Below are 27087 nucleotides of genomic sequence, written 5' to 3' on the forward strand. Positions count from 1 at the left end.
TTTTCCGTAGGGCATTCAGAATGTAGAATAATCACACAGGGTGTTTGTTTAACATATTTATTACTGAGCCCACATTAGAGTTCTTTTGGGCTTTTGAACCTCATTTTGAGAAACGCTTTTTTCAAGATATTCTTTTGTCCTCCAGTTAAACAGTAGAACGTGTGTTCTTGGTATAATATTTTAAGATGGTAAAAGCAGAAATTTACAACTTTATGAACATTTTTAAACAAATTTTACATGACCTCATTAGATACCTTCTCTATTCCCCTCAACAAAATCTTATCAGTTTTCTGCCAATGATATCCAAATGATGAGCATTTTTTTCTTTGATGAGGTTTTCACCATTATCCATGGTAGTCTTTTGTTTTTCAATTTTTTAAGTAATAAGATTAACTATAGTTTATAGAGAACTGCATTACAAATGTTTTCAACTATTTTTATAGTATTTAAGTGTTACATCAGTTCTTTTCATGTCATATAGAAATTGTCTCAAAATACTGTTTAGGGGAATAAGTCAGTTTATAGTCAGAATGCTTGACATTCTGATGTTCTAAAAAAGTTTATTTTGCATAATCCTGTAGTCAGATCATTTTATGCATATGTACCTTGGGTTAAATTTCAAGTACTGTGTTCAGTGCTGGTATATTTACTGTATAAATTTGTTTTGTTTTGATTTCTGTCATATAGAACACGGCCTTGATCATCATAATGTAATCTGTGTTATCTTCTTTTTTCACATTTACAGCCTTTAAATAAAACATTTAATATAAATAAACATTAGTTGGGTCAAAACTTTATTACAACTAACAAAAAATTTTGATTAAGAAAACTGGAAATTATTTCACCTTACTGATCCACAGGCACTATTATTCAGTTTCAAATGTAACTTTGATAATTAAAACTAAACCAAAAGGCATACTTATGAAGATCTTAAATGCCCATGAAAACTTGGATTGGTCGTTAGTTGGTCCAAAGTACATTAATAAAGTTCCTAAACTGAAAAAAAATTATCATGGCAAATATTACTGACATTTTTCACATAATATCAAAATATTTCATAATGAAAAAAACAGTGATCCTGTCTTTATACATGACTAAAGCAGTTACTGTACTAAATAGGATATCTAAAATTATAGTGCCACCTACAGGTGAAGAAAATATTACTGATAGTATATTTTTATGGTTTTTTTATTTTCTGACGTTTTAAAGAAAACTAGGATTTAATAATTGATATCTTATTTTCTGATAACATTCATAAGATATAATTTATTACAAAATAGGTCATTTTAAAAAAATTTATTTTGCTACCTAATAGAGCAACACACTTCGTTTTCAATAAATATTAGAACTGTGAAGTTAATTTTTAAAAATCAAGACTATAATATCCAATTTTTGTGTTCAATTTATTGCTAAAATATATATCAAAAATGTAATTTAAACACTCCATCATCTTAACTGAATATTTGCATTTCTTTTTTCTTTCTCTTCTAAATTTGTACCTGCAGATATTTATTTAGCAATAATTTAAGTGCCAGGCACTCCTTTATGACTATTGTACATATATTAACTCAGGAAGTCTTCACAATAATCCTATGAAGTTAGTAATACCTGTATCAAGCATACAAATTTAAATCATCTGCCCAGTGCTATGTCTAACATAGGCCCAGAGTTCAAACAGGAAGAATTTGTCTCCATATATATGCTTTTAATCACTATGCCAAAATGCCTTTCATTTGTAAAAGGTGAATTCAGTATATTACTGCATTCATGTAATACACATATTCTGCTTTAGGGAGGGTAATATTTTCTAATGTTACTAAACCCTTCATTTTTAATAACTACATCCTTGCCATCAATTTGGTTTATCTCATTTTACTTACATTAGTTATTTAATGCTTTCAAATTATTTCTAATTTCTTTCATTATATATAACATGCTATAATAAGCAAATTTTGCATTACATATAACCTTTTTCCTTGTCTTTAATTTAATTCTCTTGTGCTAATATTCCCTAAGTTGTTAGACTGACTTATAGCATATTAAAGTGCCTGGTTACTGATATTTAATGTTCTATACTGCTCTTTAAATTTCATCATCATACCAGCACTGAAAGGATGCTCAGATCTTCCCCATACGTAAGAATCAGTCATCTTCCCACCACAAATTTAACTGATTAAAAAGTCATTAAGGATAATTTATGAGAGCCAGGTGTGGTGGTGCATACCCATAATTGAGAGGCTTGAGAGCATGAGGCGGGAGGCCAGCCTGGGCTACATAGTGAGTTCAAGACCAGCCTGAACTACATAGTGAAACTTCGTCTTTAAGAAAAAAAAAAAGACAATTTATTAATGTGGGACAGTTAAACTGAGAAACACTAAAATTTTCAAATGGGCAAAATGTTTCCTTTGTCTAGCAACATAAAAGGTGCAGATATTTGTGTTCTTTGCCATTTATGAAACTGATACTACCTCTTTTTTTTGAGACAGGATCCCATTATGTAGTTCAGACTGGCTTTGAACTCACCATGTAGCCTAGGCTGGCTCTGAACTTGCAGCAATCCTCTTGCCTTGATTCTTAAAAGAATAACATATGCTAAGATACTAGTGTATGTCAGAGCTGAAGTCAGAGCACAGACCTGTCTGACACTAAAGTCTGTGTTTTAGATAATAGAAAAAAAGATTTAGGGAGTTAATGTAAGCCAAGATATAAAAACTATATGGAAAATTTTACTTCATCCTTCATCAAAGATTATTTATCTCATAAAGGGGTAAAAACTGCAACCCAAAACCCATTTATTTGTCACTGTAATTAATTCTGAATATCCGATGCTTGGCTGCTGGGGTGATGCTGGGGCAACTTGGCTTGCTTGTCGACAGAGAGGGCTCTGTGTCACCACTGCAGCACATGTGCCATAGGTTTGCCACCACTGAGCTGGAGTATTACTTTAAGATATTTTTTCTTAAATGTTATCTTACAGTATATGTTTTTAGTAGTTTAAAAAGACTGTAAATTTTATGACACTGAACAAAGACTATTGAAGCATGATATAATAGAACAGGCAATGGAGTCACATAGATCTTAAAATGACTCTGACACTTACCTTCCTGGAACATTAAAGCATCAAATTCCAACTTCCTAGGATGTTGTGAAAATTAAGAGACAACAATTATGAAGCTCCTAGTGTATGGAAGATGCTCAGGAAATTTCAGCTCCCTTTCCTTTAAAGAGTGATATACATATGAGTATGTTAAGGGTATCAGTTTTAAACATCATGCTTCATTATTTCCCTCAGACAAACTGTGGCATAACATGAAGCATCAAGATCAAAAGAGATCAAAAGAGACACAGTTGCTTCCTCAATGTGGGAACCTTGCATTTTGACATCAGTATCATGATCTCTCATTAGTTTGTATGAGAGATTACGGGGATGCTTCAAAATCTGTCTGTAACATCCTGGTACATTCAGTTTCAGAGCAGGTACTTTAAACGTACATGTCTGTAGTCCATCTCTGTTAAGTATTTCCCCATACCACTGCCCTACTTTGTTCTCTGGGTACTGAATATTGTATCCAAGTACTGGAAGAACCACCTGTGAGTGGGAAGGAAAAAAAAATACATGAAACAGCCTTCAGAAAGAGATATGACCACATTTTACTTTTATAACTAGGGCCTAGATCTGTAAACAGTCTCAGAATATAAATATTTCAATCAACCTAAAATTTGCTTTGGATACTAAACTACATTTTTAATGCTGCCAGGTAAAGAACTTGCAATAACTAAGGTAAATGATTCAATGCAGATATCACTAGACAAACCGTGATTCAAGAAGTTAGGACTATTTAGTCAATAAAGATTGAATCTCTATGATCATGCAATCCTAAAAGCATACTCTGTAACACAAGAGTGGCCTCTACTGCTCTATAATGTAACTAGTATTTTGGATAACAATTTTAAATGCTTCTTACTTTTTAAAAACAAGAAAGTAACCAAGTCACAGCAAATACAATGCTTATTTTCTCAGCTGCTTGTGAATAAACATTGCATTTTGTGGGGATTTCCTCTTTTGCTGATGAGTTCTAGACAGTTTGCTTGAATAGTACCAAAAGGTAATTAGAAAAAGGAAAAAAACCCTTCAAATATACACAACATGAATGAATCTCACAGATGTTAATTACACAAACGAAAGAAGCCACACATAAAAGTTATACTGTTCAATTCCATTTATACGATATGCTTTCAAAGGCAAAACCATAGTGACAGGAAATAAACCAGTGGTTTCCAGGTCTGGGGACAGGAGTGGGGGTAGCTACAAAAGTACATGAGGAAATTTGAGGGAAAGATGAAACTATTCTTTATATTGATTTTTAAGGTGGTCATATGACTATATATGTTCATGAAAATTTGTAGAAGTGTAAACTAAGTGAATTTTTTTTTTTGAGACAATGCTTACACCGAAGTGTAAAGTGACAGTAATTTTTAAGCAAATTTACCTGGTGTATTTCATATGTACCAGCTGCTTCCTCTTCATCAGTTACCAGATGAACCTATTTTTTTAAAAACATGATGAAAACGAGGTTCCCATGTGTTCAAATTACATCAATTTTCCCTAACTCCATTTTGTATAATTTGATTCCTATGATGAATATAAATATAACCAAACAGGATCTTTTCCTAACAATATGTTTCTGGCAAAGTAGACTACATGAAAATTAGAATAATTTTTCCTGCTTCAACTACTGAGAACTAAAGTTGAAAGACAAACAGAAAGGTGGGCTGCTCTAAGGCAATACTTTCACTTCAGTCACCAACATTTTTTTCCTAACTTATAAAGTTATTCTTTACTAGGCTGAATCAAAAAATCAGCTTCTGTACAACCAATTCCCCCAGCCTCACCCCAATAAATACTGCATCATAATACTCTATATAGGCATGGTATTTGTCAACCTTTGTTTCATAGAATAGTAGTAGGTGTCACAGAAAGAAGAAAAAAAGGATTATGACGAATTAAGTTTGAGAAATGTTACTATAGATCACAGAATAAAGCCAGGTGTGGTGGTGCACACCTGTAATCCCAGCACTTGCAAGGCTGAGGCAGGAGGATTCCCAAGAGTTTGAGGCTAGTCTGAGCTACGATAGTGAGTTCAAGGCCAGCCTGGACTACATAGTGAGACACTGTCTCAAAAACCCAAAGAGGGAAAAAAAAGAAAAGAAAATTACAGAATAAACAATTCTGATTTCTGCTCCACAGAAAATCTCAAGTATAAAGGCAGCTATCATCTTTCCACATGGGTAAGAGCAGTCTCATATTTCTAAAGCATTCATCACATAATATAGTGCTAGATCCCCTCTAACTTAACTTGCTTTTCCTTCAATTCTCCCTACTCATCCATGATGTCCTTCCTCTTTCTGTTCTCATTTTGGGTTTATTTGTTTACAGAGGGTGAATAGTCCCATTTAACTACTGCATTCAGAAACGGATATAAAGCTCCACATCCCCAGATGTTACCTGACTAAAATACAAAGGACAGATAAAGTACATGGAACTATGATTTTTCTTGCATCATCTCTTCCAGTTTTTTGTCTTTCACAGATTTATGGGCATCCTTACCATACTGGGATTTAAATAATTTATGAATACACTGAACAAACACAGTCAAGTACAGAGCACCACACCTTGTTTTTAAGAGCATTCTTCCAGGTTGATATTAAACAATTAACTATCAAACATACTTCTGCTGTATGACTGTCCCCCAACTATGAGTTCATCTAAGTTTTAAATTGTGTAACCCATATTTCATTTTCCCCCTAAAAAACTATAAAAGAATCTTAAAAGCCAGACTGGATCTAACACAGTGAAAAGCAGAGATGGAACATTAAATTAAAAAAAAAAGATAATTTAGGCTTTAATCCCCTAGATAAAGCTATGCCTGAATCAATCAAAGGTCTTCAGTTTTAAGGGCTGATAAATTTTTGTTGGTTCTTCCTTAAATAACTTTTGAGTTATACTTCTCTTATTTAAAACCAAAAAAGATTCTCTTACAAGTTTTTATTTTTCCATATATTGACATCCTAAATTAACAGCAGAATAGCATCTGGAGATTAGGAAGCAAAACACACACACACACACACACACACACACACACACACACACAATGTATGCTTAGGTTTAAATTATTTCAAAAATCAAGGCTTCTAAAAATTAATATCCCTTGTTTGTTAACTACATCTCTCTTTTAACAATAGAGAGCCGCAAAGACCTTGTTTCTAAATAATAATAATACTTACTTTACTATTTGGGAAATGTTCATCAATATCTTCATCCAAACAGATCAAATCACCTTTCACCACTTTTGATCCATAGGTTGCAAGTCTGTAAGACACTGCCTCATTCCAAATTTTGCTACTATATGCATGAATGTAGAATATGCGCATAGAATGGGGAAAAGAGAACCATGCTTGGATGCACCCCTCCTCTGTCATGCCAAAGCGATGTAACGCCTCCAACAATGCTCTCTCTCGAACTTTGAACTCAGGCATCAGTGAAAGCGTACCTTTAGCATTTTCTGAAATGAATTGCAAATCAGAGTCAGCCACTTTTACTTAAAAGCCACTTATGGAGCCCTTCCTTATGCTGTCTAAATGAATCACCATAAATATGAAAATGACCCTTGACACAATCAGTTAAATCCAGTTATGCTTAAAGAGCTATTTTTTTGAAATAAAAAGTCATTCATTGTTTGACCCTTCTTTTTCCTTCTTAGATTAGGGGGGGAAAAAAGCAAAAAAGTCCAAAATTAAGGATGGTTCGTAGAATTCCTTTCTTTGAAATGGAGCTAATTATTCAGAGGACTGTTAAAATAAACAGCAGATAAATTCCTACAGATTAAACAAATCACCAAGCTAGTAGGGACTAGGTTTGTTCATTTGTGTGTGTGCACGTGTGTGTGTGTGTGTGTGTGTGTGTGTGTATGATACAGGGAATTGAACCCAGGGCCTCAAACACGGTAGGCAAGGACTGCATCACTGAGCTACACGCTCCAGCCTAGAGATTTTTAAAGAGTTTTACAGACATACATACAGACTTTTAGAATAAGAAAGAATTGACATCCAGATCCTCTTTTTTTTTTTGGTACTGGGGATCGAACTCGGGTCCTTGCACTTGCGAGGCAGGCAGTGGAACCACTGACCTAAATCCCCGGGCCCTAACAGTGCTTTTTAAAATGTAGATTCTTGGGCTCCACTGCAAAGATGTTTTTTCAAGTAGTTCCTTATATTTGGCATTTTCAATAAACATACTAGGTGTTCCTTATGCAGATTAGTTTAAGAATTACTGACTTGAAGAAATTATGTCCTCAGACTCTACAACAGATACAAGCAAGTAAGTCACACTGAAATTCTTTCACCATTAATTAGATTTCTCCTAACAGTCACAAATGCACACTGTTCACAAAACATGGTATGGAACAAACATATTACTCTTTTGTGAATGATTATCTCTATATAATGTATATATAATTTAAAATAATGAATAGAAATATTTGAAAACTACTGTCCTTTATTTCAGTGAAATTCAGTATATCCATAATTCAGTAAGTAGATCAGACATTTGAATGAATCAAAGTGGTATGGTTGCTGCTATTATTATTTAATACAAGTAATATTTATCCAAGGTTTAATATGTGCCAGGCACTATTTTAAAAATGTTATTTAAATCTCTTAATTAAGTTTTTTAAGTACCATTATTAGCTTCAATTTAGAGATAAGGCAACTAAAACAACAGGGTTAAATCATCTGCACAAGATCATTCATTCGGAGAGTCCTCATGTAGAGGGAGAAGCCCATGCAATTTAACCGGAGCCACTTTCCTTTAGAGCATCCCATTAAGCTCTCTATGTAGAAACCACCACATTGATCTAAGGTTTTCAAAGCTGACAGTCTGGACCAAATGGCAACTAGATCAAAAACAATGCATAAAGCATAGAACTTTCATTTATTTTACATTTGAGTCTCCTCTGGTTGTAACAAATTATACTGACATCAGTACTGGCTTAGAATTTGGAACTCTTCTCCCCACAGAGGATCTTGGCCAGGGAAAAGTAAAAAACTATTTCTCCCCTCTCTCCTAATTTCAAGAAATATTTAGAACAGTCAAAAGTCCCAGAGATCTGGAAAAAAATGAAGTGTTTAGATCATGTGATAAAATGATTCAAAATACAATATATTTCAATCTATTTCTTATCACATGTAAATTGCAATAAATGCCCACAGCTGACATAAAATTTGTATTACATATCTGTACAGCCACATGCAGGGTGGTAAAGCAACTTATATACCAGTTTGAAGAAAATATTTCTTGGCTCTATTTACAGGATCTTCTGAGTCCTCTGGCATAAGAAATAATTTTACAGCCTTCACCTTGAAAAACCAAGAAAACATAGGTTGAATAAAAATGTCAAAAAAATTTGTAAAAATATGCAAATTCTTGGCCACACTAAAAGAACAGGCATTTGACAAATGATTTGTGATGTTATAAATAAATTTCTCTTTAGACTTTCCAAAATTAAAGTCAATATTACATACAGAAATAAAAATCTTCTGTACAAATTAACTTTCTATGTAAGTTTAAAATATTACAGAATGAAAAAAGTGCCCCCTTTGCACTCACTTGCACAGTTGCACTTCTAGCATCAACTGAGATATGAACACAAGTGTAAAGTAGTGACCTAAATACTCGAACTTGATCAACACATGTGACAGAAATAGGAGGAAGCAAGAATAAGGAAATGGTGAGCCTTCATTTGTATCTTCAATTCCCTGGATTCTTTGGAAAAAAGTGTCTCCAGCACTGGAATTTATTTCTAAGTACTGTACTGTCTTAGAGTGGGAAAGGATCTTAAAACAGGTCATTTAGAGCTGGAAGTGGTGGTGCATGCACTTAATCCCAGCACTCAGGAGATAGAGGCAGAAGGACTGCCATGAGTTGAGGCCAACCTGGGCTATACAGTGAGTTCAAAGGCAGGCTAAACAACATAGTGAGACCCTATCTTAAAGGGAAACAAAAAACAAAATCATTCAACTCAATCTTCTTTTACAGTATTCAATCATTCAAACAAATATTAATTTAGAAGCTAATATATTAAAGCAAATATTAAGCACCTGCTATACGCTAGGTACTGTGTAGGGCAACGGGATAGAGTGTTGAGGAAAAGAGGCACAGTCTTGTCCTATTAAAGCTTACTATAAAAGATTAAATAAGCAGACAAAATAAAATATAATAAAACTTAAGATGAGAAGTCTAGGATAATGCAACATCACAAGATATGTGAATTCACTTTTTCTTGGAGTGAAATAAGAATGATGATTAAATTGTGACATATCTTACAAATGGAAATATGGCGGAGAGCTGATCATTTGAGTACAATACTATCATATGACTATCTTACATTTATTCAAACACATAATTTTTATAGTTTTCCTTCATTATGTGTAGTCCATTCCAATGTAAAAAATATACATATGATTATATATGAATACATATTAAAAGTATACACATATAAACATTTTAATAGGACAATGTAGCTTCGTATTTGTGACATGTATTTTTAGTTTCATTTGTGACTAGTCAGACTTTGTTTTCAAATTTATTGCTCTTCTTAGTCTCTGGATTTCCACACGATCTGATACCTAATTTATGGTACAAGAGGTTGTTTCCTCTAACTCTTCTATTCAGTACACTAAGGACTTAGGGCTTGTTAGTCAATTCTCTGTCCAGTCTCATGTAAGAGACATTACATATACTTTGCTTTTTATAATGTGATACTCTATAAGCAGTTATTTTATATTCAATGATGTCATATATGTATATATGTGTATATACGTAAGTTATGGTTAAAAAAGGAACAGGCTAGCTTGTGTACTAAGTATAAATGAATAAACAGATAATACTTTTTAAAATCCATACCATTTCACTCTTCAGCAATGCCAATCCAATATGATCTGTGTGTACTTTCCTTCCCTTCCCAAATCTCTGTGGTCCATAGTAATTCACAAAACCTTTAGCCTATGAATGTAAAATATTCCATATATTAAGTAAATAAGTTCATTTATTGTATTAAAAATTAATGAGATATTTCTCTTCATATTTATTTTAATTAAAAAATTCTATAATCAGTAATAGGTACATAGGGACCAATGGGAAAAATAATATTTAGACTAGAAAGAAGAAACATACAATGGGAAGGGGGACATAAAAAGAATTAAGATGTGTTATGTATGTGTACCAACACTCCATGATAAATAAAATCATTGTGTACTGCAAACTAATAAAATAAAAATTACTAATGTACTAATAAAAATTTTAAAAATTAAATGTAAAAAATAAATGAATAAAAAAATAAAAGTCAGCAATATGACCAGTGAAGAAAGTCAGCCTTCCAGTCACATTATTGAGGGATTTCCTGGGATATGTGACTATCACTGCTAAAGCCAGGAAACTTCTGGGCAATCTAGGATAAGCTGGTTACCTACTAACTGGATCTGATCTCTGCCCTGAAGTTCATTCTTGTTTTGAGACTCTTCTGCTGTCAGATGTTTGGAATGAGAAACAGATTTATTTTCAAACTCCACAAGTCTTGGCCCCTTTACATATACATTTATTATTTAGCATCTCAGTTTCTTAAAGTGTGCCCCCTCTCTCACCAAAAAAGTGCCAATGTAGGTATCATTTTGGCAGGACTCTACTGGTAAAGGATCACAGTGCTTAGATTCCAGGGGAGAAGCAGAGAATTCACCTCTAGATGTACGTGAACCTTCAGGTCATGTTTTAAAACTCGTGTGTTACTCAGAAGAAATAGAAAATATAACTTGTTACTGTAAACATTACAAAAATTGGTCAGTGGAGGGCCGGGGATTTAGCTCAGTGGTTCTGGCGCCTGCCTTGCAAGCGCAAGGTCCTGAGTTCAATCCCCGGTCCCCCCCCCCCAAAAAAATTGGTCAGTGGATAAATGTATTCTCACCAAGAAAACACCAAGCCCAGATGGTTTTCTGAAAGACAAAAGATTCCTCTACACTGACGTTATAAGGGGAGTATATGTTTATTCAGCCAATAATTGTTATCAAGCACCAACTCAAAGACTATTGAATAAAAGGCTCAGACAGTTTATCAGCATCATATAAAAGGAACAGAATCTTTACATCAAGCACAACACTCAACTACAGATAGGTAAATACTCCCTGAATTAAATCTCATAGTTGAATGTTATTCATCACTTTAAATTTGAATAAACTAAAATGAAATAATTTAGAATAACCAGAATAATTTTAACTACTACTCCTCCAAATTAATTATATAGAACAATCAGAGCTATAACTCTCTAATGAAAAATTAAATGACTCCTTAGTTTTAAGGTCCTTCAGCTCCCTTCATCATGAGAATTAAAAGACAGTTGGCTAAACCTAAGATTATTTCTAATGGGAATTTTATAAGAGGCAATTATGCCTTCATAAGTAGTGATCAAAGACTGATAATAAATGCCATCAGAGTTCACAGAAATTCCCTCCATTTTTTAAGACGTATCATTTTAGCAACAGCTTTTCACTCATGAAAAAAAAAAAGTTGGTCAATCAGGAGAAAAAGACATACAATATACAGAATATAGAACCAGGGCAATATTACAGATAGGTGAAAGTGATCAATACAAAAGATCTTTAGCTAGAAGATATTTCCTGCCTATAAGGCCGTCAGGCTTTGTTTGCTTGTCTTCCTATTAGAGAGGTATAAAACTGTGTAAAAAACATTTTGTGGTCAAAACTTGGATCAGAATCAATATTTGCAGCAGAGTAGAATCAAGTAGGACCTTATTTTAAAATACCAGTACCAAAACCTCACCCCCAAACGTTCCTACCTAATTGGTTTGAAAGTAGAAATTGACTGCTGAAATTATTTCAAAGCTCCTCAGGTTGAGAATTACTGGTAGAGATGAGGGATTGGCAAACTCCTAGAGCCCAGAGGTCAAATTTGGCTCAATACACTATTCATTTTTTATAAACACATTTTGGGAAACATAGCCTGCTCATTTATTTATATATTGTATAACTGCTTCTACACACTGGCAGCTGATTGATTACAATAAGAACCATATGCCTACAAAGCAAAAAATATTACCAGTTCTTTATAGAAAAACTTGCTGGAGTTGCGCGGAATACACGCCGAATGAGCCCGCTGCAGATAGGCAGGTCTGTGCACGCCCTACCGAGGTCCTGAGTCATGGGGAAGACACCAAATCATCCCACTGAAGACAGGCAGCCACCTGATTCCACACTACAAAGATGCAGAGGACACCAGACCAAGGTACTGAGTCCCACTGTTCCCGGCCCAGAGGTAGGGGCTTCTGAGCCGGTGTCCCACTGCTCCTGGTCCAGAGGAAGGGGCTTCCCGGTCACCGTCCCTCCCACTGCTCCCAACACAGAGGAAAGGGCTTTTGGGCCACCTTCTGTCCCACTGCTCCTGGCCCAGAGGTAGGGGTAGGGGCTTCTGAGCCACCATCCCACTGCTCCTGGTCCAGAGGAAGGGGTTTCCCAGCCACCATCCCTCTGGCTACTCCCAACCCACAGGAAAGGGCTTTTGGGTCACCATCCCTACCACTGCTCGCAGCCCCTATCCCACCTCACCCAGCTCAGAGGAGGTAATCCGTGCAGGCGCTAACAGCCCCCCGCCCCAGTCGAAATGAGAAAACACGTAAATAAGTCTCAAAACCAGACTTCCAGATCACCTACAGCAACCCCAAAGGGAAATGAGATGGAACACTCTGATACTCAACCACCTGGACCCACTGAACTGGCAACAAAAGGGGATCTGGAAAAAATGAAATCAGAAATAATTTCTCAGATAACAGGAGAAATTGTGCCCCTAGTGCAAGACATGATTAATAAATCTAGAGAGGAGCTCAGGAACATGATGGAATCCCAACATAAGAAACAAATGGAATCCATAAAACAGATGCAAATAGCTTTTCAGGACATGAAAAACTCCACTGAAAGTCTACACAGCAGAATGAGCCAATGTGAGGACAGAATTTCAGATATAGAAGATAAGATTGCAATTAGTGACCAGGAAAAGAAAAACTGCTTCAAAATTATAAGGGAACATGAGAAATCAATCCAGCAGCTGCTAGATGATGCAAAAAAGAACAACATAAGACTGATTGGAGTCAATGAAGAAACAGGAGAGAGTGCAGATGACATAAAAAATCTCTTCACAGAAATAATGGCAGAAAACTTCCAAAGCAGGGGAAAAGAGCTTGACAGACAGATAAGTGAGGCATATAGGACTCCAAATAGCCTTGATCAAAAAAATCTACACATAGGCATATAATTGTTAAGATTCCAGAAACACAACAGAAGAACAAAGTTCTCCAAGCAGTCAGAGAAAAGAAACAAATCACATACAAAGGAAAGCCCATCAGAATCACAGCACACTTCTCAACACAAACCATCAAGGCAAGAAGAGCTTGGAGTGACATATTCCAAGCCCTAAAAGAAAACAACCTCCAACCCAGATTGATGTAACCTGCAAAACTATCTTTCAAAATGGATGGAGAAATAAGATACTTTTACGACAAAGAGCACCCTAGGAACTTTGTGAATACCAAACCAGCACTCCAAAGAATTTTACACAATATCCTAGGAACAGACAATGAGGATCACAACCCCAGGAAGCAAAGCAGAATGAACCCATCTGGCAAGACAAGAAATTAAATGGAAAGGGGGAGAACCCAACAAAAAGAAAAAGTCATGGCAATGACAAGTCAATATGTTTCAGTTATAACCATCAATGTTAATGGTCTCAATTCACCAATCAAAAGAAAAAAACTGGCAGAATGGGTCAAGAAGCAAAATCCAACAATATGCTACATACAAGAAACACACTTAATTCAAAAGGAAACTCATAGAATGAAAGTTAAAGGGTGGAAAACAATACTGCATGCAACAGGAACTCGAAAAAAAGCAGGAGTAGCTATCCTCTTGGCAGATCAAGTAGATTTCAAATGAACACTGATTAAGAGAGACGAAGAAGGACATTACTTTCTTGTAAAGGGAAGAATCCAAGAGGAAGAGATGACAATCATAAATATCTATGCACCAAACACTAGTGAACCCAACTATATAAAACAAATACTAATGGACATAAAAAGTCATATATGCACTAATACAATTGTAGTGGGGGACCTCAACACCCCACTGTCACAAATAGATAGATCACCTAGACTAAAAATAAGTAATGAAATACTAGAACTCAATGAAACTCCTGAACAAATGAACATAACAGATGTTTACAGAGTGTTCCACCCCACAAAATCAGAATACACATTCTTCTCAGATGCACATGGGTCATTATCAAAAATAGACCACATACACACACATACAACATGTTTAAGTAAGTGCAAAGGAATTGAAGTTGTCCCCTGTACATTATCAGACCATAGTGCGATGAAATTAGAGATCCACAGCAAAAGAAACTCAAAAAATTTCATAAACACATGGAAATTGAACAACACACTTCTGAATAACCAATGGGTCACAGAGGAAATTAAAGAAGAAATCTGACAGTTCCTTCAATTAAATGACAATGACAGTACAACATATCGGAATCTATGGGACACAATGAAAGCTGTCTTACGAGGGAAATTCATAGCAGTGAATACGCATATTAGGAAAACAGAATGAGCCCAATTAAACAACCTGATGCTGAACCTCAAGCTTCTAGAAAAAGAAGAGCAGGACAACCCCAAAGCTCATACAAGGGAGGAAATTATAAAGATCAGAGGAGAAATCAATGTAATGGAGACTAAGAGAATGATACAAAAAATCAATGAAGCCAAGAGTTGGTTCTTGGAAAGAATCAACAAAATTGACAAACCTTTAGCCAACGTTGTCAGAAAAAGGAAAAAAAAGGCCCAAATCCATACAATTAGGAATGAAAAGGGTGAAATGACAACAGACCCAGCAGAAATCCAGAGGATCATCAATACCTACTTCCAGAACCTATACGCCAATAAGATGGAAAACACAGAAGAAATGGACAGATTCCTAGATACATATGAATTACCAAAGTTGAACGAAGAAGACCTAAAAATTCTGAACAACCCAATATGAACCAATGAAATTGAAAATGTAATTAAAAACTTATCAACTAAGAAAAGCCCGGGCCCTGATGGCTTCACTGATGAATTCTACAAGACATTTAGAGAGGAACTGCTGCCACTACTCTTTAAACTCTTCAATGAAATTGAAAGGGAAGCAATACTCCCAAATTCATTCCTGGAAGCAAGCATCACCTTGATCCCCAAAGCAGAGAAAGACCCAACTGAAAAGGAGAACTCTAGGCCAATCTCACTAATGAACATAGATGCAAAAATCCTTAATAAGATACTGGCAAACAGAATGCAGAAGATCATCAAGAAGATCATACACCCTGATCAAGTCGGATTCATCCCAGGGATGCAGGGATGGTTCAATATATGAAAATCAATTAATGTAATACACTATATCAATAGAGCCAAGGACAAAAACCATATGATTATTTCCATAGATGCAGAAAAAGCATTTGACAAAATCCAACATGCATTTATGATAAAAATCCTATGAAAAATTGGAATAGATGGTCTCTATCTCAAACTGATAGAAGCCACCTATGAAAAACCAACAGCCAATATCATACTAAATGGTCAAGAACTGAAATCCTTCACACTAAAATCAGGAACAAGACAAGGATGTCCACTATCACCACTCCTGTTCAATATAGTTCTGGAAACATTAGCCATGGCAATTAGACAAGAGAAAGAAATAAAAGGAATAAAGATAGGTAATGAAGAAGTCAAATTGTCATTATTTGCAGATGACATGATACTCTATATAGAAGACCCCAAGAACGCCACCAAAAGTCTTCTAGACTTAATAACCAAATTCAGTCAAGTAGCTGGTTACAAGGTTAACACACAAAAATCAATAGCTTTCCTCTACACGAATGAGAGACTCACGGAGAGAGAAATAGGGCAAATAATTCCTTTCACAATAGCATCCAAAAATCTGAAATACCTAGGAATCAACCTAATGAAAGAAATCAAAGACCTTTTCTCTGAAAACTATGGCACTCTGAAAAGAGAGATTGAAGATGATATCAGAAAATGGACAGACATCCCCTGCTCCTGGGTAGGAAGGATTAATAGAGTGAAAATGGCCATACTTCCAAAACTGCTATATAGATTTAATGCAATTCCAATTGAGATCCCAGCAGCATACTTCATAGACCTCAAGAAAACAATCCAAAAATTCATTTGGAGCAAGAAGAGATCCAGAATAGCAAAAGCAATTCTAGGTAACAGAGACATGGCAGGGGGTATCACAATCCCCAACCTGCAACTCTACTACCAAGCTACTGTGATAAAAACAGCATGGTACTGGCAAAGAAACAGACCTGAGGACCAGTGGAACAGATTACAAGATGCAGAAACAACTCCAGACACACTCAGCCATCTCATCTTCAATAAAGGAGCCAAACACCCTCACTGGAGGAAAGACAGCCTCTTTAATAAATGGTGCTGGAAAAATTGGGCTTCAACTTGCTAAAGATTAAAACTAGACCTATATCTCTCACCATGCACTAAACTAAAATCAAAATGGATTAAAGATCTAAATATTAAAATAGAAAGTCTGAACCAGTTGGAACAGAGGTTAGGTAGAACCCTTGAAGACATCGGTGTAGGAAAAGATTTTATGAAAACCTCAGTTGCCCGTGAACTAGCACAAACAATCAACAAATGGGATCTCTTCTTATTAAAAAGCTTCTGCACAGCAAGAGAAACCACCAGCAGTGTGAAGAGACAACCCGCAATGTGGGAAAAAATCTTCACCTGCTCTTCCTCAGACAAAGGTCTACTACCTCGAATCTATAAAGAACTTGAAAAGATCAGACCTCCCAAATTTAAAGACCCAAACCAAAAGTGGGCATCTGAAATGAACAGACATTTCTCACACAAAGAAGTAGAAATAGCAAATAAATACATGAAAAAATGTTCAACATCACTGGTCATTCAAGAGATGCAAATGAAAACAACGCTGAGATTCCACTTCACTCCAGAAAGAAGGGCTGCTGTCATGAAATCAACCAATAACCAATGTTGGTGGGGCTGTGGGGAAAGAGGAACCCTGCTCCACTGCTGGTGGGAGTGTAGACTGGTGCAAGCACTGTGGAAATCAGTATGGAGATACCTCAAAGAACTAGGACTGGAAGTCCCATTTGACCCCGCTATTCCACTGCTGGGGATATTCCCCAAAGAATTAAAAGAATCATACCACAGTGATATATGTGCGCCCATGTTCATAGCAGCGCAATTTGTAATAGCTAAAACTTGGAAACAGCTCAAATGCCCATCAACTGGAGACTGGATCAAGAAAATGTGGTTTTTTTATAAAATGGAGTACTAGTCAGCCATAAAAAATGAGAAATTAGAGACATTTATAGCTAAGTGGATGCACACTGAGGGAATAGTCTTAAGTGAAATAAATAGGACACACATGTATAAATACCGAATAGTTTCTCTGGTGTGAGAAACTGAAAGTGTAAAAAAGGACTAAATGTATAATAGGTCATGTGAAATAGGAAGAAAAGGGGCAAAAGGGAAGGATGTGGGAGGGGTAGGGGAAAGGATAGAAGGGAATGGGATTAATATGAGAAAATGGAAAAACAGGAACAAAATCTTTGTAAACAGGGAGGACTGGAGGGGTTGAAGGGAGGGCTGGGCAAGGGTGAAAAATAAGAACCAAGAGAGACTATGTAAAGGGGCAAATTTCCAATGATGAATGTCAGTCATTATGTTGTATACCTAAAATGTACCAATTATTAGAATGAATAATCAATAATGTAAAATAGGAAGAAAGGGTAGAAAAGGTCCAAAGGGGTAGGGGTAGTGGGAGGGGCAGGGGAAAGGAAAAAAAGATGAGAAATGGAAAAAATGGAAATAAAGACTTTATAAATAGGGAAGGGTGGAGGGCGTGAAGGGAGGGCTAGGAATGGGGAAACAATAAGAACCAAGATGCATTATGTAAAGGTACAATTCCCAATGAGAAATGTAATTGTGTTGTATACCTACAATGTACCAAAAAAGAATTTAATACAAAAAAAAAAAAAACTTGCTGACCCCTAGATGATCAGACTAAAAGCTATGTTCTCACATGAAGATTTAAATAGCACGCATGTCACTTTAAAATGTAAGTAATTTTTTACTATAAGACATAATAAACTGTATATGACTTATAATATGTATGTATATATAGAAAATTCAAAAACAGATTAAAAAGATTATGCATACTCTTAAAAGTAACATATTTACTAAAAATTTCTGAAAAAAATTACTGAACAATATTTTCAAAAAGTAAATTTCTCTGCCTAAAATACTACTTGACAAGGAAGACATTCTTAAAAAAATCTCCACTTATACAGAGATTGTCCTTCTTTCTTTGGGAAACTCCCTACATTGTACTGTATTTTTAAAACTATACTTATATTTGGTTTTAATATAACAATGTACTAAGAAGAAAATGGAAAATAAGCCACTTGGTTCTAATTATCATTTAAAAAATTATACATGCACATAAACAAGAAAAATAAGTTGTCTTTCTTTCCTCACTGTAAAGAGAGGTACTATGAAGATTTTCTTGTAACATTCTATTTTAAAATTGAGTTTTCTTACCTTAACATTTTCTATTGCCTCCCAAATTCTCTCTCTCAGGTTTGCAGAATCATTTATTTTATTTTTTAAATTTCTAATGACAATATCAAAGTGATTTCCTTTGAGCTGACCAAGTCTAAGGGAATCATCTACAGAGCGAATGTTAATCACATTCATTCTTTTCTTTTCAATTTCTTTTTCAATATTTTTCAACCTGTGAGTGATAAATCATACAGACTCAGTTGTATCTTATATTCAAATATACTTCAATATAAGATTTTAAATGATCGATACCAGGCAATTCCTCATATCAGAATACAGGTACTAATACAACATTAACTTTAGAATACCCTCAAGTCTAAAGTTAACATTATTTCAATAAATATACACTAAATATTCACTATTATGAGAATACTAACAGTTACTTCTGGAATTTGAACATACATTACTAATGCTATCACTTCACATGTGTAGGCTCCTGACTTCTCCTTTGTTCAGGTGACAGAATCTCCCAACTGTTCTCCTGATCTTCCAGGCAAACCCCAAAGTCAGGGTACTCCATAGCCCAGTGTTGGGCCGTCCTATCCCCAGACTCAGCTCCTTCCCTTCTCAATCTCTCTTCCCCCAATATTACCAAGAAAAATCACTAGCATCAGGCAATTTTCCTGAAATTCTGCTTTAAACACTTCCTTATTCAAACCTTCAATTCTTCCCCAACATCTAAACAATAGATTGCAATTTCTTAACATAAAAATGTCAAGGTGTTGTAGCAGCCAATATAAATTTTGCTTTACATCCACATTTTCTGTGGTCCTCATAAAAACTACCTTTAAAGGTAGACTGTTTACTGTCCCTTCAAATATTTGTCTTAAATACATAATCCAAAGTTCTTCTTACCCATACTGTAGTTCTTGACCACAAAAAGAGAATACCTGATTTTGTCCCATATATGATAGTTTAGGAAAACTTAGAAAAATCTACTTACAAATAGTGATACTTAAATAATTGATGACTAAGGATTAAAACATTAACTTAGGCTGAATTTTGGCCTAATGATACCACTTTTTGAAGTTAATCTTAAGGAAAGTATACACAAGATCCAGATTCTAGTATAAGTACATGAATCGCAATATTATTTACAGTGAAAGTTAGAAAGAATTCCTATTTCCAAAAATAGATGACTATTAAATAAGCCTGTGTACTATGGACATGATTTTAAAATATTTTGTGACATAAATTTTCATATATTATTTTTTAAAAATATGAATTGCATGTACAATGTAATTTTCATATATATATATATGTGATCTATGCATGTGGTATAGTCTCTGAAAAATATCTTGAGAGAAACAGATCAAAACGTTAATTGCAGTTATATTTGAGGAGTGGTATCATTAGTGACTTAATTTTTTATACTCGTTTCTACTTTCTAAATCTACATTTAACATATATTTATTTTACAAAAATATTTTTAGTAAAAGAAATTTTTTATACTATTGAGCAGAAGGAATGCAAAATTTTAGTTCTTTGCATTCTATTTAACAAGAATGTATTTTAAATGCAAGGAACAATGAAAATAAAGGCTTACAAGTATTATAATATTAGGAAAAATGATTTATAGGACATTTTCCTGAACATAAATGCTTATTTGAATATAGTCCAGGATGTTTAGAAAAATTTAGACAATTTAAAAATCTGCCACTGCTTAGTTATCATAGAATATCCTATATTTTCAATACAAATTTAAGATATAACTCCATTTATAAGACAATTCTAACAATGTAAGATGTGCTGGTAGCCTGTGATCAATTAATATTGACAGTGAGGTTATTATGCTCCAAATATTGAGTTTTTAATCTTGTATTTATTTATTTGATGAAATATAAAAGGAAACTTTTATCTGATGAAGCAATACCTTATTACCTCTCTGGAGTCACTTTTCTAACAACCATTGCTTGATAGGTGATGGCTTTCTTGTCTTTAAGGCCTGCATAACTAAAATCTGAAGGAATCACACCAAGTTTTGTAGCTAAAAAACCAACTGCTTCAAACATCTCCAGATTTTCCTTTCGCAGGGTAAAAGCTGAAACAAAAATAATCCTACATTACAAAAAAAAGGCAGCTACCACGTATCAATTACATTCTTGCCCACAGTCTTATTTTTGTTTTTATATCTGTGGAAGTTAAATCTTAGAGATATTTAAAATTTCATAAATCTTTGTAAACTAAAGTCATAATATACATTCAAACATGCATAACTTTTAAGATTCCAATTCTTTATTTATACCCTAGAGTCCCTACAGAGTACAATCCTGCTTCTGTGCCATACACATCTTTATAAACTTGGGCTACTTTTCTTTAAATTGATTTGCTAAACAAATTTGTAAAACACAACCATCTGAAACACGTTTCATCCTCCAAGTTAGATATACACAAGTCAGATACGGTCAGCTGGATTTGTGCAGTGAGACTTCATTCCTCCACCCACCAGAGGAATTACACATATCCTCTGAAACTATAATTCTCAAAAAATACTTTCCAAATCAGCAGAGAAAGCAGCACTGTGGAATATGTATAAATCTCACTTAGCCCTTCCAAATCAGAAACTGGAAATTATACTAGAAAGTCTGTTTTAACTTTTATGAAATTATATTGCATGCCGAAGTTTGAGCACATCTTAGAGAGACTGACAGCCAAGTTTTCAGGTTCCATACCTCAGGTAGGGTTTTGCAAATATTCTTTTTACTTTAGGAAGCACAGCAAACATACACTTCTTTAAATATTTAATTTTAATTAAGATGACTTTCAAAATAGGAAATCAAAATTTAACATCAATAACTTATTAAGCCCAAAATAAATGTTTCAACTTTATATGTTTGTGACTGTGTTAACTGTGAATGAGTATCTATTTCACTCACCTTTCCATCAATAAGGCTAATGATTATGTTCAGTGTAACTTGACAGGCTTTATATTTCATTAAGTAACAGACCCACATAATCTTTCCAATGCCTCTGTGGTCAAGTCTGTTCAAATTATTTAAATAATTCTGCTTCCACTCAACTTTAAATTTAACTAAGTTTTTCTAAGAAAATGATGATGTTTTATTAAATTACCTGTATGTATAATTTTTCCTTCCTGGCATCCAGGAAGAGACCTTTTTCCACACTTGTGTGTCTTTTCCCGAAATCTTACTGTTATCACTATGTTTGGATTACTAGCATTGTAATTCTGTTCAGGGAAAGATTTGGTTTCTACAAGGTTTCCAAACTTCTTGTTGACAAAATGATGGACTGCTTTTCTGTGGTCTTTGTTTGTATCAGGTTTAAAGGTAAATTTGGAATTTTCTTTCTTAGCATCTAAATATTTAAAAAACTCCAATGCTTCTTCTTCAGACACCAAGTGACACAGTTCTTTATATTCAAGATTTGGTTTTACAACAATTTCACTGTTTTTTCCTACAGTTATTAAAAATGGAAATTTCTGCCTAATAGCACTATGTAAACTGGCCCTCTGGTTTTTGTCAAGGATTCTGCCTAATGAAAATTCAGGGAATGGTTCAATTGACTCAGTTCTTGAATTCCACTTCTCTTTTATATCATAGGCAAATTGATTCAGTAATTCATTAGTTTTTTCATCTAACAAAGAGCTTAATACAGCAGGTTTTTCTTCTTGTTTGCATGTCCTGTCATCAATAGTGTCTTTTTTTTCTGAATCTGGCTGATGATTTTGGTCACCACTGGAGCAAACAGCCAAAGTATTAACTTCTTGGTTACTTCTATCTTCAAAGGGCAAATTTTGAAGATCTAGTTTTGGTTTTTTGGCAAAATTATTCATCTCCGGTAGCATTTTACTAACCAAAACAGGTTCATCAATGGTCATATTAACTAATTGTCCCTGTTCATTAATCTCAATAACAATAAAGTCACTTGGTGAACTTTTTATAGTACCCTGAAATCCAACATGCTCATTAATGAACCACAAAGAACTAAACTGGATCCTATAATCTGTATCCTCTTCCATTACAAATAGCAATGCCTACAAAAGAAACAAGGAGTCAGTTACCAGAAAGAAAAGTTGCAAATAACAACAAAGAAATGGTTTTGCAAGATTTACTTAATTGTCTCCGTTTTCATACTGAGCTCTCATAAATGACACTAATAATTTATGGTCATATATCTTGTGTAGGTTGACTTCCCTATACAAAGCTGAATAAACAGGCAAATTATTTTCAGTATGACTAGTGATTTAGAACTTGATTTTTTCACTCATTCCAGGCTCCTGTCTAATAAGTAGGATTAAAGTGGATGAATTTCAAGTTTACCTTAAAAGTACTATTTCTAGGCCCATAAAGAAGAGACAAGAACAGGACTATTTCACAATGATTTGTCTGGTTTCACCAGTGGAGCTTAAAATTTCCACTAATTCTTGAGAAATTATGGCCAGATTTTTATATATTAGAGGTTAGAACACGAGAGGGGGACAATAAGGCAGAAACAAAAGTTTAAGCTGCTAAGTAATAAAGTTGTAAATATCAGCTTACAACCTGTTTATATTTCAAGGCAGGTTTTAATTAGTCCTGAACCTTAAACTTTCTCTAAAGCCACCCAATACAGAATTCTGAAGTTAATCCACAGGAAAATTCTAGACATATTATTGGCATCAGCAAAAAGAAACCCTTATAGGTTTTTCTTGGGCAGTAAACAAGAGAACAGTTTTGTGATAAACGCCTTTAGCTGACACACAACTCATCATTACTATACCACATGGGGCTGCGGGAAAAATAAATTATCCAAGACCTCACCATTTAGTTATCTATGGTAGCCACACTCCCCAGAAAATTTATCATCATGTGGTCCTTCATCCCATTTCCACAATGTAATCTACTAACCTGAAACAATTTGGCAAACTACTTCCCGTCTTGATCCTTTCCACTGTGTCATGCAAATATCAAAACAAATTCTCTGTATTTTAAATTTCTAGGAAAAACAAAACAAGAAAAAAGGTATATTTATTTTCTATAATTCCCTGCATAGACCCGTTTCTTGCCCTAATCAAAACGTGGCTATTTCCCCAGACTGCATCTTCAGTAGTCCTCCCAACCAAAGGCTATTTTTTCTTTCACATTTATCAACCTTTAGGACCAGGTGGTTATAAATGTTTTCTGTTTGTCACTGATCTTTCTAAACCATTTTTTCCTCTTCTACCTCCAAAAAAACCCAGTTTATTTGCAGATCGTGCCATCAGGCTTTATCATCTGCTGTCATCCTCTTTGGTCCCTTTTGATGTTTCTCTATCCTCTGATGACTTCTGGCTCACCACCTATCCAGCACGATGACTTCATGATAGGGATCAGCACTCAGTATCCTGGTTCCTCAATTCTTCTTTTTTTTTTTTTGGTACTGGGAATTGAACTCGGGTCCTTGAGTTTGCACAGCAGGTGTCGAAACCACCTCAGTTCTTCATTCTTATCCTCAACCTCCTACCTCTATTTCATTTTGGTCATCTGCTCTTACAGTCCTAACTTTTGAGTTTCTCATCACCAAAAACCATCAAACTTTAAACACCTGACTCCCAATCACTCCCACTGTCCTTCCATCAGCCCTACTTTAATATTTCTGTTCCAAAAACTCTTAAGACATTGTGAAGGCCTCTAATCCCTACTTCTACATCTTGGCCACTATGGCTCATTCTCTGTGTAGCAGCCAGAATGTTGTTTTAAAAGCTAAATTATATTGCAACTCGGTTTAAAACCCTATAATCACACTTATTGTAAAGTCCAAATTATTGTTCCTGAATTCCAAAGACATCTAAGGTTCTGGACCCTGTCCATTCTCCAAACTCTTCTTGTACCTTCAACCCATTATTCTGTTAGTCTTCTTTATTACATTCATGCTAACTGTTCCTGCTACTTATATTGTTCCTTCTACAATTATACAGCTGCATCTTTTAGGATTCACATTCCTGCAAATTCCCCTGATCACTAATCAATAGGAGCCTGCAAGTCATTCTGTATTTAATTTTTTTTTTTTTTGTACCAAGGATCAAACACAGGACCTTGCGCTTGCGAGGCAGGGGCTGGCACCACTGAGCTAAATCCCTTGTATTTAATTTTTTGGGTAGTATTTCTAGGGAATGTTTTTCTTAATTATTTACTGTCTTTCTCCCCAAACCTAATGTCAATTCCATATGAATAGGAACATTATCTGCCTTACTAATGATTAGACCACATTTAGAAGTGTCAAGATCATAGAAGGTCTGCAATCAATACTGACAGTTGTACAACCAAACAATAGTAGAAAATATGAGCTGTAAAAGAGAAGAGGAAAAAAGGTTTATTTTGGCCTATGATAATTAGGAAAGGGGCAATGCAAGGAGTAGCCATTTGATAGGATTTATATCTGCACATCCCCCAAGAGCCATATGTGCTCACAGGTGGGGGGCTTTTGGAAGGTGACTGGATTATAAGGGTTTATAGCTGACTCGTTATTAGGAGGTGAGGTCTGGTAGAAGAGGTGGGTCACTGGGGCACTGGCCTGGAAGGGTTTATCTCCTTCCTCGACTCTTCTCTTGATGTTTCCTGGACACCATACCCTACGTAGCTCTCCTCAGCTCTCTTCTGCCATACTGCCCTGTCTTAAGATTCTTAGATTCACTCTACTGTAGAGTAAAATTTCTACAGGGCTGGGGATTTAGCTCAGTGGTTCCGCCGCCTGCCTCGCAAACACAAGGACCCAAGTTCGATTCCCGGTACCAAAAAAACCCCCCCAAAACAAAAACCAACCTCTACACATTGTGAGCCAAAATAAATCTTTCTGCTTTTGAATTGCGGGTGTCAGGTATTTTGTCCTAGTGATGAGGAAAGTGGCTAAGATGCCATCTTAGTCCTTACAGTTCGAGACAAACAGGGCAGAGACATCACAATCAAGTAATGTACAAACAAAATATGCATTTATGCAACGTGTTAAAAGAAAAACAGCCCTGTCAGGGATCTTTGGTGAGAAAGGGCTACACCAGGGTATGGAGCACACAAACACCAAAAGCCCTGACAAAGACAGAGAATCACTAGTGGATGGCCACTGGAGGGAGGCGTCTCAGTGAAAAGTGACACAATCATAAAGGACCCTTTTCTAACATGACTGATGGAACATCTTTAGAGCTGGAGGAGTCGGAAAAACAAGTCCACCTCTGTAGGGGTTGGTCCTGTAAGAATGATTTTTACTTTTCCCCAGGAAAAAAAAGAAAGACGCTACAAAGGCCTTCTACACTAGGAAAATAGGTAGGAAAACTTGGGGAGAGCGGAGACCAAGCGCTAATTTCAGCCAAGCATCTGAGTGGACCGGAAGTAGAGGGCGGGCGCGAGAGGACGCGCAGGAACGTGCACGCTCCTCGGGGACAGCCGGCTGAGTGCAGCTGTGGGTTGAGCAAGGATCCTGGGAAGGGTTAAAAATGGAAAAAAAGTAGCTGCTTTTCCTTCGTATTCTTCCCCAGCCCCCCGGCGCGGCCGAACTGGCCCTGCCGACGCCCCCCTCCGCAGAACCGAGCGTGGGCGGCGCGGCCTTCCCGTCCGCCAAGTCTCGCTGAGGAGCACCACACATTCATTCCTTCTCCCTGCCCCACCAAGCCCATCCCAAGGCGCGGTCCTAGCCCACGCCGCCGTTCTCTTGGGGGAAGCGTGCAGATCCTCAACGCTGACCCAGCCACGAATCCACATGTAGTACAATCCCCACACAGGGCTAGCAGCTCAGCCGGATCTACCTCATGTCCAAGTGGAGCGTTCCTCAGCACTACGGAGTGCGCATGCCCGAAAGCCCTAAAATTTTTCAGCCTCCGACGGGGCAGATTTAAAGCGGCCCTACACAAGGTATGGAGCCACCTACAGAAGTCGGGGGCGGGACCTTTCCGGGTTGTCCCCTCCCGTTCCCGGTGGCCCCTCCCCATCCGCGTGCTTCCTGTTCTGAGTGCCAGTCGTTCGCACTGCCTGGCTTTGCGCCTGTCTCTGCTCAGGTAAGGGTTTCTGGTGCCGGTGCCTCCTGCGGCGAAGGTTGTCTGCAGTCTGCGGCGGGCTCGGGCCCTCGGCTCCAGGGTTGTAGCCGAGCGTTGCGGAACCTAAATCGCCCTATTGTCACATTGAGAAAAAATCAGAGGGGAAGTGGGCTGCATAGGTCAGAGCTCTCTGAGGTAAGGACTTGGGTGGGTCCCTGGGAACCAGAAAGTTGGTCTGATGAACCTGAGCTTGAAGGGGCGTCAGCCAGCATCTGTACCTCAGATGGACCTTTCAGGTTCGAGGCTTCCAGGCTGTTTCCTGAGCCCATCTTCGGGGCGATCTCCTCCGGAGAACCCGGAAGCGAGGCCAGAGCC

The 27087-nt window shown here is 36.2% G+C and overlaps 2 protein-coding genes across 7 annotated transcripts in view; one reads left to right on the plus strand and one right to left on the minus strand.

Moving 5' to 3' along the window:
• Window positions 1–26673, minus strand: Pus7l (pseudouridine synthase 7 like). Of its 2 annotated transcripts, XM_004863163.4 has the most exons (10): window positions 26485–26580; window positions 23618–23705; window positions 21843–22764; window positions 20652–20811; window positions 18750–18942; window positions 9962–10060; window positions 8334–8415; window positions 6286–6563; window positions 4491–4544; window positions 1–3589 (listed from the first exon to the last, which is right to left on the minus strand). In XM_004863163.4, exons 3-10 carry the CDS (start codon window positions 22747–22749, stop codon window positions 3263–3265), a joined length of 2100 nt encoding a protein of 699 aa, XP_004863220.1. In that variant the 5' UTR covers window positions 22750–22764; window positions 23618–23705; window positions 26485–26580; the 3' UTR covers window positions 1–3262. The 2 variants fall into 2 exon arrangements, with proteins under 2 accessions (XP_004863220.1, XP_021098802.2); XM_021243143.2 differs by lacking the exon at window positions 21843–22764 and having other exon boundaries at window positions 1496–3589; window positions 26485–26673.
• Irak4 (interleukin 1 receptor associated kinase 4) overlaps window positions 26461–27087 on the plus strand; it is a 25165-nt gene continuing 24538 nt past the window's right edge. For 2 of the 5 annotated variants that reach the window (XM_013079050.3, XM_013079051.3), the window contains exon 1: window positions 26461–26590. The gene's annotated coding sequence lies outside the window, so the exon portion shown is untranslated. Of the gene's footprint in view, window positions 26908–27087 lie in introns of all 5 variants that reach the window. The other 3 variants (XM_013079049.3, XM_004863166.3, XM_013079052.3) reach the window with 3 other exon arrangements.

This window comes from Heterocephalus glaber, unplaced genomic scaffold, assembly GCF_053883595.1.
Source record: "Heterocephalus glaber isolate CG9 unplaced genomic scaffold, H.glaber_assembly_v1.0 deba00001733, whole genome shotgun sequence".
Lineage (NCBI taxonomy): Eukaryota > Metazoa > Chordata > Mammalia > Rodentia > Bathyergidae > Heterocephalus > Heterocephalus glaber.

Coding starts and splice junctions, on each gene's coding strand:
- Pus7l (XM_004863163.4), bottom strand. CDS start 22,749: ATGGAAGAGGATACAGATTATAGGATCCAGTTTAGTTCTTTGTGGTTC. Junction 10,061..18,749: donor AGGCAATAGAAAATGTTAAG/GTAAGAAAACTC, acceptor TTACATTCATAG/GCTAAAGGTTTTGTGAATTA. Junction 8,416..9,961: donor CATTGCTGAAGAGTGAAATG/GTATGGATTTTA, acceptor TGGTTTTTCAAG/GTGAAGGCTGTAAAATTATT.